The 19,287-nt window shown below is 44.2% G+C and overlaps 1 protein-coding gene across 2 annotated transcripts in view; it reads left to right on the top strand.

Moving 5' to 3' along the window:
• The window catches only part of FBXL13 (F-box and leucine rich repeat protein 13), a 194,526-nt gene that overhangs the window by 32,212 nt on the left and 143,027 nt on the right, over nucleotides 1-19,287 (top strand). For both annotated transcript variants that reach the window (XM_075064574.1, XM_075064569.1), the window contains exons 7-8: nucleotides 8,801-8,896; nucleotides 13,435-13,570. In XM_075064574.1, coding sequence (XP_074920675.1) covers nucleotides 8,801-8,896; nucleotides 13,435-13,570 — 232 coding nt within the window. The remainder of the gene's footprint in view (nucleotides 1-8,800; nucleotides 8,897-13,434; nucleotides 13,571-19,287) is intronic.

Genomic DNA, 19,287 nt, shown 5'->3' with positions numbered 1-19,287 from the left:
GTAGAGGCCAAATTCTGCCCCAATTGACACCACCTTCAATCTGTTAATTTCACTAAGGTTACACTGAAGTTATAAATCAGGACAGCTTTTTTTTAAGGAAGGAAAACAATCTTCTGTACAACTAGCTCATAATGCTAAATCATGCCTAGTTGATTCTAGTTCTCTATTTTGTTGTTAGACTTTTATTGCTTTTGCCATAAAACAAAGTACAATGGAGCCTGTCTAATCTGCATTTTGCTAATCCGCACACTTCCTATTCTCACAAAGTGAGGTATTCTTGTACACCTCTGATCAAACGTTTGACAACAGAGTTTGAATGCAGTTTGATATTAATTTCTTTGGCAAAATGTATTAAAGATCTTTTCTCTATTATTTTGTATTATCAATAACTAAAATGATAAAGATGTGTTGAACACTGGAGTTGTTGATGAACAAGTTATCAAGATTTAATTTAAGGCATTGGTGCACAAACTTTTCCTGACATGCCCTGCCTTACCAGTAATGGAATCTATAATGGAGCTGGAATAGGGGTGGAGCTGGCCTGGGTGTGGAGAGGGAAGGAGGGCTGAGCCGGGGGAGGAGTGGAGCTTTGTCCGTGGGGTGGAGCGGAGCGAGGGCTGGAGCTTGGCTGGGGGCAGAGCAGGGGGCGGAGTGGAGTTGTGGCTGGGGGCTGAGAGGAACTGGGTGGTGCTCCCTCACTGCCCTCTGTGGGGGCAGACCTGGGCCCCGCCATGCACCCATCCATGAATGTTCCTCCATATCCCCCTGTGTAGGCAGGCCCCACAGTTTGTGGACCACTGATTTAAGGTATGTATTTATTTTCTGATGAAGTAATTTTAAATAGTTGTGTCTAGTAGGTGGTAACACACAAATCAGCATTGAGAACTTTTGGAATAGTGACTCTAGGAAGCACTTGTTAATCTTTATGCATATTTTATGTCAATTTCATTTGGATATAATAGGTCAAAAATCTTTCTTAAAATAAGACAGAATTAGAACCTGTGTAGGGTTCACTCTGTGGTCACATCAAAATGAGGCACAAGTTTAAAAATTATGTTATTATGTTTGTTAAATATCTTCTATTAATGCTTGCCTTAATAGATGTAATTATAATATGTGGAGGTGCATAATTCCTCATGTTGGAACATACTTAATATCAAACTGAAATCATACTTCATATAATGACATACTTAATACAATGTTGTAGTTATGTCTGTCCCACAATATTAGAGAGACAAGGTGAGTGAAGTAATATCTTTTATTGGACCTACTTCTGTTGCTGAGCGTACATCTATGCTACCCACCAGATCGGTGGGTAGTAATCAATCTATCGGGGATAGATTTATCGCGTCTCATCTGATGCGATAAATCAATCTGCAAATCGATGCCCATACTCCACCTTGGCAGGAGGAGTAAGCAGCGTCGACGGGGGAGCGCAGCAGTCGACTCGCCGCCGTGAGGATGGCCAGGTAAGTCGAACTAAGATACTTTGACTTCAGCTACGTGAATAGCGTAGCTGAAGTTGCGTATCTTAGTTCGATCTCCACCCCACTCCCCCAGTGTAGACCAGCCCTGAGAGAGACAAGCTTTTGAGTTTACACAGAGCTCTTCTTCAGGTCTGGGAAACGTACTCAGAGTGTCACAGCTAAATACAAGGTGGAACAGATTGTTTGCCATAAGTAGTTAGCAAATATTTCATGGGACTTTTTTTGGTGAAGTGGCCCATTAATACCCGTTCAGTCATAGGAGGGAAAAGGAAGTGAGGGGAAAAGGCAGCTGGCTGGGTTATTAGTGAGTAATAAATTGTTATAAAAAGCCATAAATCCAGTGTCTCAATTCAGTCCATGATTTTTAGTGTCTTGCGAAGTTTTGATTTTAAGCAGCCAGGCTTGACTTTTGAAAGTTTTGTGCAACTTTCCTTTGAGGATGAGCACTGATTGGTCAGATTTAGAGTGATCACCAAGCTCAGAAGCATCTCCAAGCATCAGAAGCAAGCTCCCCACAGACCAGGACACACCAGCTCCAAGCTGCACGAGACTCTGCCAGAACAACAGATGCAAAACCTACAGATGTATCTCCACTGGTACAATGATCAATACCCCATACAATACACATTTCAAGATCCATGGGTCCTGCACATGCCCATCACAACATATGGTGTACCTCATCCAGTGCACTAAATGCCCCGATAACAACTACAGTAAGTGAGTGAAACCAGACAGTCACTATGCTCTCAGATGAACTCACGCAGGAAAATGATAAAAAGACAAAAACACCATATCACCTGTGCCACAAGTACTCCTCGTTCATTTTTCACGAAGAGATCAGATATAGAGTGATCGATCAGTCTTTATCCTCAAAGGAAACTTGCACAACACTTCGAGATATCGCTCCCTGCCTTAAATAGTTTTTGCATATGGCGGGAACCCTTTGTCTCCTAGTTTGATTCCCAGACTCGGTTGTGGAGGAACACTAGTATTATCCTGGAGTCCAGTACGAGGTGAGTTGGTCACATGTCCCTGTAGGGCCACCGCAACCATGACTCCGAGGCTGTTTGCAGCTTCCCCGGGAGGGCTCCCTGGTGAAAGATTAGCATCTTCAAAGACCTATTGTTTTCGCTAATAGCCCTTCCCAGCCAGCCATCTGGACTAATTGAATTCTGTCTAGTGGGCGTTCCCCAGGTGTAAACACACTTGTAATAGATGCATAGACAATATTCTTGGCTTCAGATACCAAAATGATACATATTTAAGGTAGGATAATCATATTCAGTAAATCATAACCTTTCCAATGATATCTCACATGCCTTATTTTGCACAAAATACATCATAATTATGTCATACTCATATCATAATAATATTACTATAAAGAATATGGGGTGTAATGCCACAACGATGACCACCCTTGGGCCTTGCCTGAAAAATCCCTTCCCTGCAAAAAGGTGACTAGTTTACATCCCTCAATTTGAAGTATGCCTATTTTCATATAGATGTTCACTCGGTGTACAGGAGATTTCCACAATTTATGGTGGGCCCAGAGCATTTTCCATACAAAGTGCTCCCTGTCAGCCTCTTAATGGCCCTGAGGGTTTTTATGAGCATATTGTCCATGATAGCAGCATACCTCTGGAGACATGGCAGCCCCATATTTATCTACCTAGATGATTGGCCGGTCACGGGATGGTGGTATCAGGAAGTACAAGATTAGATCATCTCCTCACTTGACCTATTTCATGCTTTGGGACTTCAGGTAAATTCAGAAAAGTTCACTTTAACCCACACACAAATTATGGAATTTATTGGAGTGAATCTGAACTCAATTAAGGTAAGAGCTTACTTTCATGAAAACAGGTTCCTTGCAATGAGCGACCTTATCACCCAGGTTTGACTCAGCCCTCAGATGATGTCCTGGTCCTACCTGGTACTGCTAGATCATACGACCACATGTACCTATATAACCCATTTGCAAGCCTTCTCTGGCGGTGCCTGCAGGCCTTGTTGTGGAAGGTCTACTCTCCAAGCAGGGCTCTCAGGACAAATGAGTCTTGTTTCCCTAGAATGTCCTGACATCACTTATCTGTTAGGACTAAGAGAGAAACTTTATGTAGGGGTTTTTATCATGTGCACATCACCTACAAAGACAATCATAACATAAGAATGGCCATACTGAGTCAGACCAATGGTCCATCTAACCCAGTATCCTGTCTTCTGACAGTGGCCAGTGCCAGATGCTTCAGAAAGAATGAACAAGACAAGGCAATTTTGAGTCATCCATCCCTTGTCATACAGTCCCAGCTTCTGTAATTTGGAGGTTTAGGGACACCTGGAGCATAGGGTTGTGTCCCGGACCATTTTGACTAATAGCCATCATGGACCTATTCTCCATGAACATATCTAATTCTTTTTTAACCCAGTTATACTTTTGGCCTCCACAGGTTGACTGTGTGAAGAAGTACTTCCTTATGTTTGTTTTAAATATGCTGCCTGTTAATTTTATTGGGTAACCCTTAGTTCTTGTATTATGTGAAGTGGTAAATAACACTTCCCTGTTCACTTTCTCCATTCTGTTCTTGCTTTTGTAGTCCTCTGTCCTATCTGCCCTTAGTCATCTCTTTTCTAAGATGAACAGTCCCAGCCTTGTTAATCTCTCCTTACATGGAAGCTGTTCCATACCTCTAATAATTTTTGATGCCCTTTTCCATTTCTAATATTTTTTCTGAGATGAGCTGATCAGAGCAGCACACAGTATTCAAGATATGGGTGTCCTATGGATCTATATATGACATTATGATATTTTCTGTTTTATTATCTATCCCCTTCCCAGTGGTTCCTACCATTCTTTTAGCTTTTTTTGACCGCTGCTGCCTATTGAGCGCATGCTTTCAGAGAACTATCCACAATGATTCCAAGATCTCTTTCTTTAGTGGTAACTGCTAATTTAGATCCCATCATTTTGTCTGTAGAGTTGGGGTTGTGTTTTCCAGTGTGCATTACTTTGAACTTATCAACATTGAATTTCATCTGCCATTTTTTGCCCAGTCACCCAGTTTAGTGAGATACCCTGGTAACTCTTTGCAGTCAGCTTTGGATTTAGCTATTTTAGTAATTTTGTATTATCCACAAATTTTTCCACCCCACATTGTCACTCCTTTTCCAGATCATTTCTGAATATGTTGAACAGCATGGGTCCCCGTACACATTTTTGTGGGACCCCACTGTTTACCTCTCTCCATTGTGAAAATTGGCCATTTATTCCTACCCTTTCTGTCCTATCTTTTAACTGTTACGATCCACGAGAGGGCCCTCCCTCTTGTGCCATGACTCCTCACTTTGCTTAAGAAATAGCTCATGCACAATAATACAAGTATTTAAATAACCCACAATTTTCACCTCTCTGCATAGGCTGGGAGAGAGGTGAGTTCAAATCTTTGCTGGTGCTATTCTCCATCTGGAGACAGTTTTCTGTAAGCCTGGGGCAACAGGGCAGCTACACTTTACTTTATATTGTGATTGCTATACCTTAGCTAAATAAATTTTAAAAAGGACACCTGGGGTCAGATACAAACAAGTCTTGAGGGCCCATAATTCATGGAAGGGAGAGCTAGAGCCTTCACAATGTGCTCCCTCTTGTCTCTGAATCCGTGAAGCTCCTTCACACATAATATGCAGCAGTTCGAACTGTGTAGACTTTAGAAGAATGGGAAGACAGATCTGAGGATCAGCTACAGAACTCACTGTACAGTATGCTTCTTAGGAAACTGGTAGATATGCCAGAGGAAATATGCATGAGCATTAATGCTGTTGATGCTATTTTTTGCCTTCTGTTAGACTCTTCCCCCTAGAAAGAAGCCAATACACTCTGTTTAAAGTCTTTTGTTTAGCTGTTTTTTGAGTTACTGGTGAGCAAATCATTAAAACAAACAAACAAACTAAAAAACAAAAATAAAACCACACAAAAAACCCCGCAACAAAATAGTCCATTTTTCACTGTCTGATAACTCAAAAACAGCTGAAGAGATTTTCTTTTTTCTTTTTTTTTTTTAAATCACTTCTGGGTTAATAGCCAGCATAGCAAGTTTAAGTCATGAAGGAGGAATGTTCAGAATGTTGTAAATGAAAACAAGATTGTAATAAAACTCCATGCCTAATCTTAATTACAGCATTTGCTGCTGGAGATCCATCATGCAGCTACCCAAATCAACTAATCAGTTAGGTTGGACAGCATTCTTCTTTGGTACTGAGATTATGTTTAATTAATAATAAGAACTGATAAATAAGAGTTGCATCCTCAGAAGTACAAATCTCATGCAGCATGTTCTCATTTTAAAAATTAATATCCATATAAAGATCCTGATTCAGGAAAGCAGCCATATTCAGGACAGATTTAAGCATGTTCCCAAAGTGAAGTGTGCATATAAGTGCTGTCCTGAATAGGGCATAGACTTAAGTACATGCTTAAGTGTTTTCCTGAATTGAAGCTTGATAGATCTGGCTCCAAGTGGACTGTGGGCAAACTTGGTGGCCTGGGAAGATACATGCCTGCAGTCTATGGTTCACTAATGATTGTCTCAGATATAGAACTGCTTGTCTGGGTTTGTTTATGTTTGCTTTTTTGAAATGTTAACTCTTTAGGGTTTTAATAGGTTTTTAGATTCTCCTAGACGCTAACCACTTTCAACTCCCACTTAATGTCAGTGGGAGTTGGAAGTGCTCAGAATCAGGCTCTTAATACAATAGGATTTGATTTTTAACTCGTTAAATTCAAGGGATTATAAAGAAATAATTGAAAAACTGCTATAAAGGTAATTCAAAGTAGGATTCAAGGTGTTTGCTCTACCTATGGAGACCTTAATGGTTTGGGCCAGGCTTACCTGAGGGATCACCTCTTTCTCTGTGATTTACTGCCACAGTAAAGATCAGCAGAGGTGCTGAAGGAGGAGTTCCCTCAGTATTAACGATAGGGAACATCTGGCAGGGCACTGTCTGTGAGCAGTGCTGGTTGGAACTTGCTCCCACTTGGGTCCACCAGAGTCTGGATTTGTGAATCTTCTGAACATGTTGCAAAACCCGTCTTTTCCCCTCTTTTGTTAATGCTGTTAAGGAGAGTGTGAATTGAGGTGGATATATTTATGTGCAGTCCTTTGTCTATGTTTGGACTGTAAATTAAAGTTTGTGGGCTAGGCACTGGGAGCACTGAATAGTGTAGCCTTTTATTTTATTTTCTTAGGAATAGATTTAGTTATATTATCTTACACCATTGTGGCTCTGGTGGCTACAGTTTCAAGATCAACAGAGTGAAAGTCACCTCTGTTACTTGTCTCAGATTTAGAGACTCTAGGAACACATAAAGACCAACAATAGTGACCACACATACATTCACAAGTATATCTAGTCTGTTTTACAAGTTTTATTAATCACAAGCAAGATTATGATTACCCAAGCACATATAAATCGTACAAATACCAATGCACAAGTTATAAATATAGTCATACTCACATTCTCGAAGATATTCTTGGTTCCTGATGGATTCCTCACCAATTGATCATCAATAAAGGGGTGCTTCCTGTTGGGATTTTGCCCCTAGGCATTCCATTTTTACCTAACCAAGGAGCCCTCTTTTATTTTGTGATTCTGACTACACTTAACATTCTACGTATGTTCATGAAAATATCAACTCTCTTTTCCCTTATCTGTATTTCCAGGCCCCATGAAGATTCGAGTGCCCCATTTTTCATAGGTTGTTTGTCATTCCTCTTGTACTTATTAGCATTTATGCACAACATGTACCCAGTGGTCAGGACAGACATTTGAAAAGATGTTACAATAAGGCAGGGGTTCTCAAACTTCATTGCATCGCGACCCCCTCTGACAACAAAAATTACAACGCAATCCCAAGAGTGGGGACTGAGCCTACCTGAGTGCTGCCGCTCCAGGTGGGGGGCAAGGCTCCAGGCAGGAGGCCTGTAACCTGAGCCCCGCCACCCAGGGCTGACGCCCTAGGTCTTCATCTTTGGCCGCGGGCAGTGCGGCTCAGGCTTTGGCACCAGGCCCCAGCAAGTCTAACATCAGCCCTGGTGACCCCCAGTTTGAGAACCGCTGCAATAAGGTGTCTTGTGATCTTGAACAATACATTGCGATTGGTTTTCCACAACATCATTTATTGGCACATCTTTACAGTAGTCTTGTGATCTTTACTGGCATAGGGTTACTCTTTAGTTGCTTACTTATGTCAAGCTTTCTTAAGCCTATGGCCTAGTGTGGCTAAGCTTGAAATCTTATAGGCCTCAGTCTGTAGACCTTGTGTTTCAGCCCTGCTTTACTTATATAACCTAATGCATACTTACCAATCCTAAATACTTATTAATATTATACTTCTATAATCCTACAACTTAAATCTGTTTAGCATACATTGATTATATATCACATAGCATATGAGTTAATCATAACATCACGCAGCACATGAATCAATGGATGATAAAATAAACTAATTGGCTACAATGGGTGCCTAGAGATGGATTTTAAAATGTAAGGAAAAAAACAAAAAAGCTCTGTACTGATCTGGGAAATGTAATGAATCCATCTATGTATATGTGGACTCTTTTTAAGTTTTCAGTTCTAGTATGTCATTTCATATTTAAAAATAGAATATGCTAGTGCTGAAATCTATATTCAGTTTAATCACATCTCCCTTATGTTCGAGGAGAAGTAACTAACTGCAGGCAGAGTACAAGCTGCTTCTCAAAAGAGATTATTCTAAGTTGCTACTCTCAAAATGTGTTTGGGAAGCAATAATGTAAGAGAGATGTGGAAAAGAAAATTCACAATGATATCTCTAGGATACAGATTGTGACCAAATCAGTTATGTTTTGAGCCTACTAACATAGCGCATCGAGCAATATCAGGCTCTTTACAGAGATCTGTGGGGTAAATTTCATAGCAAACTTTGGCTAGGCCTGTGAAAGGTGCTATAGACAAGGAGATCTGATTTCCTCATTCCTGTGACTCCTTTAAAAATCTTCCTCTCAGGACTCCATTAGCGGAGAAAACTGATCCCTTGATTGCTATATCAGGCACTTGGTCATAAGTGGCTGTATAATGTCTTATCTGACTTCACATGGCTCTAGAGGGGAAGGGAGATCCTACTTCATCATAACATACTTCAGTCGTATAAAATAGCTGACAGAAGCGTTTTAAGTCTGTTGTTTTGGGTTAGTAAATGAATAGTGTCTTTTTTTTTTAAGTCTAATGGTATTTCTTAAGCAATATTTTCTATTTTCATACATTCTGTTTTTCTGTCCTAGATCTTCCATTATATCAACTTAATTGATCTGGCAAGATGTGCTCAAGTTAGCCGAACCTGGATGTTGCTAACACAGGCTAGTTCAATCTGGACTGATGTAAGTAAGACTACTTGCAGCTATGATATAATAAGAGGTTTAATGTTTTACTTCAACTTTATTTAAAAAAAATAAGAGGATAAACCAAGCTAGTAGGTTACTTTTTAAAAAATTATAAGGACCTGGGGTGAAATCCTGATGGCACTGAAATAAATGGCAAAATTCCTTTTAATTTCAATGTACCCAGGATTTCACCTCTGTTCTCAATTTTATAAATATAAATTAGGAATAAATCCAGTGAAATCAATTATGTTACATCACTATAAAACTGGTGTAAGTGAAAGGAGAATCAGACACTATGTATATATTTACAACTTGAATTCATTGTAGGTATAAAAATATCAGATCCTTATACTTTTACAATTTGTATTCATTCAGTGAGTTTGTGTCTGAATTTCTTACATTCAGGACATGATCTATACATTTGTCATTTTAAAATCAGGAATAGTCAAGTACTACTGACTATCAAAATATAATTAAGTATGATTTAAGGAAACTAAACACTGAAATCCAAAATAATAATCCAGAAACTGAAGGCTAAAATCCAAATAATAATAAAATATATCAAGTATTTTGCTATCATAACTAAAAGAATGGTCAAGTTATGAACATGATGTAGAATGTTTTGTTTATTGTTATTGAACATTAGATGAAAATTACAATTTAAAGTTTTCCTTGTCTGCCACTAGAACACTGACAGTAATAACAGAATCTCTGAAGATAGATTTTATTATTCTTCAGTAAAAACACTTACTCCATTCTGGAAACTGCATGTAGGCAGGTGTGGCCGGGGCTCGACCCTCTCCGGTGAGGAGGGGAGCCACGCCGGCCCACTCCACTCTAGTTGGTCCGGGAAACTAGCCCGGCAGTCCTTGCGGTGCTTGTCCATCCGGCGGGCAAGGGGCTCAGGCCCTCCGGGAGGGCTGCCGTACCAGCCACGCAGCGCCGGGCCCTACGCCAAGGCGGACAGCAAACACAGAGTCAGTAAGCTCAGGCCTTTGGTCAGGGCTGAGCAACAGTAACAGTTTAAAGGTCCAGCCCTTGGTGAGGGCGTGGCAGCAAATGCTGGGTCAGTAAGCTCAGGCCTTTGGTCAGGGCTGAGCAATAGTAACAGTTTAAAGGCCCAGCCCTTGGTCAGGGTGGGGCAGCAAACGCTGAGTCAGTAGGCTCAGGCTTTGGCCTCCTCCAGCCAGGGAGAGGGGGAGTCTGTCATCCAGGAGTTGGGTGGCAGGGGGGACGCAGGCCCTCTCACTCCACTGCGTCCCAGTCCGGGGCCCTAACAGCGGCTATCACTCCGCTGGTCAGTCAGTGGGGATCCTGACTGCAACACACTGACATAGGCTCTGGCAACTCTGCAGCCTGACTGGGGTCGGCTGCCCCCGGGCTGCTTACGTACTCCCCCTTGGGACCTACTGGGTCCTAACATCAACCTCTGAAGGGTCCATGAGCATAGGCTCCTCGCGACCGGGGCTGGGTGGTTGGTCCGGGAATTCCTCGGGATAGTCAGCCCAGGGTAGCACCGGCAGCTCCTCCGGGTAGCAGCAGGTGCAGGGAAGCCCTGTCGGCTCCTCCGGGTAGCGAGCGTGGGGAAGCTCCGGCAGCTCCTCCAGATAGCGAGTGCGGGGAGGCTCCGGCAGCTCCTCCAGATAGTGAGCATGGGGAAGTCAGGCAGCTCCTCCCGGTAACGAGCGCAGGGGAGCCAGTCTGGGCGGCTCCTCTGGGTCGCCGGAGTCTCCCAGTCTTGAGCTCCCTGAGGTACGTCTAATCTCTCTAGCTGTTGGGGCCTGACTGAGCTCTGAGGGCCGGCTTTTATAGTTCCGGGTCGCCGCCTGACCCTTTGAGGGGCAGGCTCAGAGCTCCGTAGCTCTGCCCACTCTGGCCTCCAGCGGGGCTCAACCCTCTCCAGTGAGGAGGGGAGCCACGCCGTCCCACTACACTGTAAAAGAGAGTATTTGTAATAAACTCTAAAGTCACATGTACTCTGTCTCACAAAATTCTGAACCTTCTGGTTATTTCAGGAACATCAGGTTATTTATTTCAAATGGTATTCAATGTCATTGTCTGAAAAAATACATACATGTGGATAATCTGTTTGTAATATGTATATATCATTTTGTCTAATCTTATCAAACCATCAAAAAGTTAAGAAAGAAGCAATCATCGTTAACATCTCTTCTTTGTTCAAGATAATAAGTACTGTAGGAAGAAGAGAATTAATTTTAGTAAAACCATTTCTAAGTATTGGAAATATTAGGAGGTCTCACAGATCCCTTCTCAACATAAGAGCAGTAAGCACTTCTGTAGTAATGGATTTCAGAGTAGCAGCCGTGTTAGTCTGTATCTGCAAAAAGAGCAGGTGTACTTGTGACACCATAGAGACTAACAAATTATTTGAGTATAAGCTTTCGTGGGCTACAGCTCACTTCATCAGATGCATAGAATGGAACATATGGTAAGAAGATATATATACATACAGAGAAATGAAAAGGTGTACATTGCCATACCAACTCTAAGAGGCTAGTTAATTAAGATGAACTATTATCAGCAGGAGGAAAAAAAACGTTTGTAGTGATAATCAAGATGGCCCATTCCAGACAGTTGATAAAAAGGTGTGAGAATACTTAACAAGGGGAAATAGTTTCAATTTGTGTAATGACCCAGCCACTGCCAGTCTATATTCAAGCCCAAGTTAAAGGTATCTAATTTGCAAATTAATTCTAGTTCAGCAGTTTCTCGTTGGAGTCTGTTTTTGAAGCTTTTCTGTTGCAAAATTGCCACCTTTAAGTTTGTTACTGAGTGACCAGAAAGATTGAAGTGTTCTCCTACTGGTTTTTGAATGTTATGATTCCTGATGTCAGATTTGTGTCCATTTATTCTTTTGCTCAGAGACTGTCCGGTTTGGCCAATGTACATGGCAGAGGGGCATCTACCAATGTGATATACGCCATCATGTGCCAGCAACGCCCCTCTGCCATGTACATGGTAGCTTTTATCTTTATAATGACGCACAGAAAAATTAAGTGACTTGAGCATGATTGCTTAGGGTGAAATCCTGCTCTTAATGAAGTCAGTGGCAAAACTTAGTTGACTTCAGTATAAGAACCACTAGGCCCTCCATGAGACTCCCAATCCTGTGCTCTAACCATTAACCTACTCTCTCCCTCCTTCTGAATTAAAATAACGGGGATTGCTCTTCATTATGATTGAAGTAGAGTACATATGGCATAAAATGTAAAATGGATAGATTTAGTATGGAGGATGTAACATAAGTTACCCTTTTAAAGGTGACCTACAAGGGAAAGATATGTTTGTGATCTTTCTTGTTTTTTTTATGAAGAACAAGTTTAAAGAAGGCTTGAATATTCATTTTTTTATCTTAAAAAAGGAGGGATTTTTAGATGGTTTTTGCTGTTAGAAATATTTGGTCTTGACATTCCCGTGTTTCCTAAAAGACTCCTTAGTCAGACTGTTTGAAACTATTTTCTCATTTTTTTTGTTAACACATATTTAACTTGCAGTTTTAACTCTCCAGAGAGTGGATGAGAAGGAAGATTAAAGGTCCACCCATGCCTAGTTCTTCAGCTTATCTTGGGTCCAGGCAGAGGTGAAAGTAAGCTGGTATGGTCCAGTACAGCGTATTGGCAAGAGCCGGTACACCGCCGACCGCACTGGCAAGGGGCAGCTTCCCCATGTCGGCAATTTAAAGAGCTTGGGGCTCCTGGTAGCAGCCAGAGCCACAGGCCCTTTAAATCACTACAGAGCCTCGCTGCTGTAGCCCTGGGGCTCTGGGAGTGGGGCTCTGACCACGATTTAAAGGGCCGGGGGCTCCACTGTGGTAGCGACACCTGGAGCCCTGGGCCCTTTAAATTGCCACCAGAGCCCTGCTGCTGGAGCCTTGGGGCTCCTGGCTGCCGCTGCACCTACTGCTCCTGCCGGAGCCCTACGCCCTTTAAATATTGATTTAAAGGCCCTGGGGTTTTAAAGCCCCCGCTCTTCCGGTTGAGGCCCCGCCCCCTGCTCAGGACTCCAGCATACCAGTAAGTCCTTTAATTTACTTTCACCCCTGGGTCCAGGTCTCTAATCATTCAGCAAAAGAGGGATGACAAAACTTTATTTTCCTGATATTTCTAAGGTTAAAAGTTAATCTTAAAAAAATCATTTACAATAATTTAGGTCTTTAGACAACATAAAGGAAAAATCAAAAATGGGAAAAGCCAATAGTTAATTTTTTCTTTGTTGGTCACTTACATATGTGTCCTCCTTGTGGATTGGTCAATATGCCAGCCTGGTCATAATAAAGTTTAGGCCTCAATCCTGCAAACACTTATGCACATATTTAACTTCATGCATGTGAGTATTCTTAATAAACTGTACTAGACTACTGGTATGTAAATCTGAGAATGTGTTTCAGCATTTGCATGGTCAAAGTCTTAGATTGTACAGCAAATTTCTAACACTTAGTACTTTTAATAATTTTGTCTGTTCTGTATGTATAACATTCTTTGATATCTGATATCTGAATTGTTTAATTTGTTTAGATTGATTTTTCTTCAGTAAAGCACAAGATGCAGGACAAAACACTAATAAATATTTTGAAGAAGTGGCGTCCTTACGTGGTACGTTTGAATCTTCGTGGTTGTTCTTCTCTTCACTGGCCAAGCTTTAAAAGTATTAGTGAGTATTTTAATATTTTTTAGTTCTGTCTCTTCATTTCCCTCTCACTTGCATCTTTTTCTTTTATCAGCTGCCTCACTCTATCACTAGTTTTTTTCTGCTTTGCATCATATGAGCTTCCCTACAACTCCAGCCACGGCAAAGCATAATGAATATAGGATCAGTAGACTCCTTTAAATTGCTTTTCTCCAATATGCCCAGTTTCTAGGCACTGTAATAGCCTTTTAGCTTAGCAGTATTAGAATTGTATAGAATAACTTTTATTGTGTTGGAGATACTGAGAATATAGTTTGACAAATGAGGCTGGAATGCAAACTTGTGCTTAAATGTACATACCAGAACCCAACTGCACTGTGGTAATTATAACAACATTCAGATGTACACAATGCTGTGATGATGTATTCTCATTTAAAGTTGAAGTCACAATATTCAATGTCTGGGAAATCTTGATTTCCAGCATCAAAAGGTTAAAAATGGAGGCGGAGAACACACGAACGAAGACTTGTCCAGTTTTTTATGTTTAGGACACTGTAAGAAAAATTATAACCATACACGCCTGCCAATAATGCAAAATAAAACAGTAACTTCCTTAGTGCCTGTTTAAATATTTCTTGCTATGGTGCTCTGTGGTGCCACAGTGCAGGGCAACTGCACCTGCATTCCCACTCATGGCCCACTAAGATACTTAAACTTAATTCAGTAAGGTCTTCCAAGGATAAGCAGGAAACTGCCATATGTGTTATATATGGAAACCCACAGAAGACCATGAAAACAACGTTTTGAGGCTAAGGTGGGCTTCAGCAGAACAAAAACTAACTGAACGGATTTTAAAAAATTGAATCTGGCCACGTATAATATTCCTAACTGCAAAAGTGCAAAAATCATGAGTGATCCTCAAAAATCATGATGATAAAAATATAAAATTTTGTTTCTTGGTCTTTCTTTTGATTTTTGAATTCCCCCTGCCCACCTATGTCTATATGACACTTAGTTGCCATCTTTCAGATTTATAGTGAGTAAGGTAATTTTGGCCTCTGTTGCAGGAGCTTCTACTGGGGGATCAAAATAAAACTGAGCACACAGTCCCCACCCGGACTGAGGAGCTTCAGTTAGAGAATTGGAAATTGTATGTGCTTTTATCTATTGTGAAGAGCTAGAAATCAGGACCATGTAGTGAATTAAGCTGTTGTCCATAGCACCTTGGTCTCACTTGTTGAGGAATTTGGAAGGTGTGTAATCAATTAAGGAGGGGATTACAGGAAGAGAAAAGATGATCTTCTGTTTCAGGAAGTTGAATGCCAGCCTGGAAAATGGATTCTATTTCTTCTTCTACATCAGAGTTCCTGTGTGATGCTGGGCAAGTTGCTTATACCAATATTTTTAGTGCTGGCCACTAATTGCATGTTCTTTTGATTTGTGAAAGTGCTGAGCACTCACCACTGCAATGGAAGTCAACTACAGCTACTCTATAAAGTGCTAGGTACTCTGAAAAATGAGGTCCTAGGTGACTTGGATGAGGTCCTAGGTGACACCCAACAAAATTAGTGGACATTTTTGACAATTTGGGCTTTAATCAGCTCTACATCTATAAAACAGGGATAAAAATGCTACCTAGACTCACAGCGGTATTGTGAACATCAGTAAATTTATGTTTGTGAAGTACTTGGATACTATGGTGACAGCACCATAGAAATGCCCAGAAGGAAATTATTAGTTCTGTATTCAGTGTAGGGTTTGGATGGTGTATGGTCTAAGGTCACAGTGAGTATTGAATAAATATCCATGTACTGTGGAAAAATGAATATGTGAGGTTGTAATTAAAGATTGTATTGTGATTAAGGCTGTGGGTTTGTCATGGAGGTCACTGATTCCATGAATTTCTGGGACCTCCGTGACTTCCACAGTGGCCAGTGCGGTTGGCCCAGGGTCTGTCTGAGCAGCTCAGGGAGCCCCTGGGCCAGCCACATCGGACACTGATGGGGCAGTCTTGGGCCACCATGCCCACCTCCCCCAGCAGCAGTAGGAGTTTGGTTGTGGGAGGGGATTCAGGGCTGGGGTTTGGGGCACAGGATGGAGTAAGGGCTCTGGGCGGCTATTACCTCAGGGGGCTCCCTGGAAGCAGCAACATCCCCCTCCCTCAGCTCTGGAGGATTGTCCAGGCAGCTCTGCGTGCTGCCTCGGACTGCAGACACCACCCCTGCAGCTCCCATTGGCTGCGGTACCCGGCCAATGGGAGCTGCGGAGCCAGCGCTTGAGGCAGAGGCAGCACGCAGAGCTGGAGCCAGGTAGGGAGCCTGCCATCCCTGCCAACCTGCACCCCATGCACCAGTGGGGGTCCCAACCTGTGCACCGCCATCTCCCCCCCCGTACCAGCGGGGGTCCCATGCCACTGCCCATCCCCCCGCCAGCACCCACAGTGCCCCCTGGGCCGCCCCCTATGCCTGAGTACCTGTGGCACCCCGGGCCACCCCTTTCTCTCTCCAAGATTTAATCAGGCATATATAGTAGAAGTCATGGACAGGTCATGGGTCATGAGTTTTTGTTTACTGCCCATAACCTGTCCATGACTCTTACTAAAAATACCCATGCATAAAACATAGGCTTACTCATGATGGAAATGGACAGGCACCTTTAAGTTTTGCATTTCCTAACTTTTGAGTACTTGACTTGGCAATCTTAATATTCTTTTCACATCCTTTATTTATTTATTGGATCTCTGTATACAGTGCCTGGCACAAACAATGAGTAACCAATTGCTGACTGGGACATTACCCGTCAGTAACTGAAGTCAGAGTCACAGCTATATGTCCAGGTATTGTTGCTATGATTAAGGAACTGTGAAATGCTATAGAGCCCTGTAAGGAGGAGCCCTGGCTCCCCGCCGCACCTGAGGGGGACGAGCCAGAGCAGGCACCTCCATGGGCGGAGCCAACACCATCTGTCCCCGCCCCCAAGAAGTCAAGGGGCGGGACAGGAAGTATAAAAGCCCGGTCCCAGAGCTCGGTTGTGGGCTGGCCGCCGAAGAGGACAGACGGTGAGGCCCAAGCTCCCGCTGGGCCCAACCTGCCTCATGCCCGGTATCCGAAGGATCCCCAGCCTGACTTGACCTGCGCTCGCTATCCGGAGGAGCGCTGGCCGGACCTGCCTCGTGCCTGGTATCCAGAGGACCCCCAGCCTGACTTGCCCTGCGCTCGCTATCTGGAGGAGCGCTGGCCGGACCTGCCTCGTGCCTGGTATCCGGAGGATCCCCAGCCTGACTTGCCCTGCGCTTGCTATCCGGAGGAGCGCTGGCCGGACCTGCCTCATGCCCGGTATGTGGAGGACCCCCAGCCTGACCTGCCCTGTGCTCGCTATCCGGAGGAGCGCTGGCCGGACCTGCCTCATGCCCGGTATGTGGAGGACCCCCAGCCTGACCTGCCCTGTGCTCGCTATCCGGAGGAGCGCTGGCCGGACCTGCCTCGTGCCCGGTATCTGGAGGACCCCCAACCTGCCCTGCCCTGTGCTCGCTATCCGGAGGAGCCGTCGGAGTGTCCTGCCTCCCCGTATCCAGAAGAACCCATGGGCTGGGACCCCATGGGAGGACAGGTACAGGGAGAGGGGGAAATTGGAAGTAGCCCGGGGGTAGCCGACCCCAGTCTGGCTCTTGGGGACTGTGAACTCATGTCAGTGTGTTGCGGCCAGGGTTCCCCACTGACTGCAGCGAACCCTTGCTGCTGCTAGGGCCCCAGGCTGGGACGCAGTGGAGTGGGAGGGCCTGCGTCCCCCCTGCCACCCGTCCAAGGGTGGCAGATTCCCTCCTCTCCCTGGCCTGAGGAGGCCTTCTGTATAGATTCACTGGTTGTACTGTGTTTGCTCAGCCTCTTGCTGAAGGAGCTGAGCCTGAACTATTGACCGCCCCGCCCTGCCCCAGGGCCTGGGCTCAGATACTGTGTTTGCTCAGCCCCTGAGTGCAGGAGCTGAGCCTGAACTATTTGCTGCCCCGCCCTGACCAAGGGCTTGGGCTACAGACTGTGTTTACTCAGCCCCTGAGTGCCAGAGCTGAGCCTGGACCACTTGCCGCCCGCCCTGCCCAAGGGCCAGGCGTAGACACGGACTGCTGTGTGTAAGGAGGCGCCCTGGCTCCCCGCCGCACCTGAGGGGGACGAGCCCCCGCCTGACCGGTTTACAAGCCCAAACCAACTTGGCTCAACTTGGGAGGAACCTTTGAGCCTCTTAAGTCTTTGGGGTCATTTTGTATTTATAGTTTTTATATCTGAAAGGAAATAAAGGATACTGTATAGCCTCAATAAAAAAAAGCGAATGAGGTTGCTGTCTGAGATATAATAATGAAACTTAGTATTTACAATGAAGATTACTTTGTCTTTAGAAGCTCATAGAATGTAAGTGCTTGGAGGTGTCCTGAAGTGTCTGGGAGTAGACTGATGTAAGTAGCTCCTGAACTTAGTAGTCAGCACTTGTAAAAGGAAAGATTCAGCTAATGTTCCTAATGCATCAGTGTCCTTGAAAGAACAACAAAATCTTAAATAATATATCTTTTTCTTGTACATACAGCAGCTCATGTTACAACTCATCAGTAATTAATCCAATCCCTCTGTGTAAATCCAGTGTTGTTTTGACATGCGGTTGCTCTCACACATGCTAGGCTATTTCGAATGAAGTAATCACTAGCACTTTGGTCTGTAAAACTTTTGTCGATAAGGGGTGTGAAAAAACCACCCCCCGACCGACGTAAGTTACACTGAAAGAAGTGCCGGTGTCCTTACAGTGGCGCATCTGCAGTGCTCCAACTGTGCCACTGTAAGATGTCTAGTGTAGACATAGTCTAACTCAAGTGCACTAACTTAAGCTACTGTTACAGTGAAGACAAGCCCTCAGAGAAGCACTTGTAGCATGATCCTGAGAGAAAGCTACAAGACAGAGAACTTTTTGGGTAGAGTAGTGGCTGGAAAAAGAGTAAGAATATTGAGGAAGGAAATTGTACCGTGTTGTTTGATTCCAGGCATGTTCAAGGAAACAGGTCTTTATCTATATTCTTTGTAAATAAACAGGATTGTGTCCACAAAATACTTGTCTATTTCATTACCTTCTCCTCCTGGTGGAAACAACCCACAAGACCCTGACTAATGGCTAACCGCTTGGGTGTAAGGGGGCCTGTAGTGAGGCGGTGTGGCTCCCCTCCTCCCCAGGGAGGGTTGAGCCCCATCAATCATCCCCCAGGGCGGAACCGCTGGGTGGAAGTCCCGCCCCTCAGACGGTCAGGCGGCGACCCGGAAGGATAAAAGCCGGGCCCCAGCCTTCAGTCAGGGCCCAGCCGCTGGCAGGAGCAGATGTGCCCACTGACCGTTGTCACTGGGAAGCCGCTGAGGCCAGAGGCTGGTACCAGGAGGTGCCAGAGCTGCCCCGCAGTCAGTACGACGAGGAGCTGCAAGAGCTGCCCCGCAGACGCTACGACAAGGAGCTGCCAGAGCTGCCCCGCAGTCGCTACGACGAGGAGCTGCCAGAGCTACCTCGTCCCTACTACGGCCCCGAGGAGCCCCCAGACCAGACCTGGCCCGCTGTCCCGGACGTATTCCCGGACCTGCCGCCCAGCCCTGACTGGGAAGAACCCATGGTGCTGGACGCCCCAGTGGACCAGGTAGGAACCGAGGGGGAGATTGGAAGTAGCCCGGGGGCAGCTGACTACAGTCAGGCTGCAGAGGGCCCCGTGCCTATGTCAG

The sequence above is a fragment of the Chelonoidis abingdonii genome, chromosome 1 (assembly GCF_003597395.2).
Source record: "Chelonoidis abingdonii isolate Lonesome George chromosome 1, CheloAbing_2.0, whole genome shotgun sequence".
NCBI lineage: Eukaryota > Metazoa > Chordata > Testudines > Testudinidae > Chelonoidis > Chelonoidis abingdonii.
This window is presented reverse-complemented; position numbering and strand designations above follow the sequence as displayed.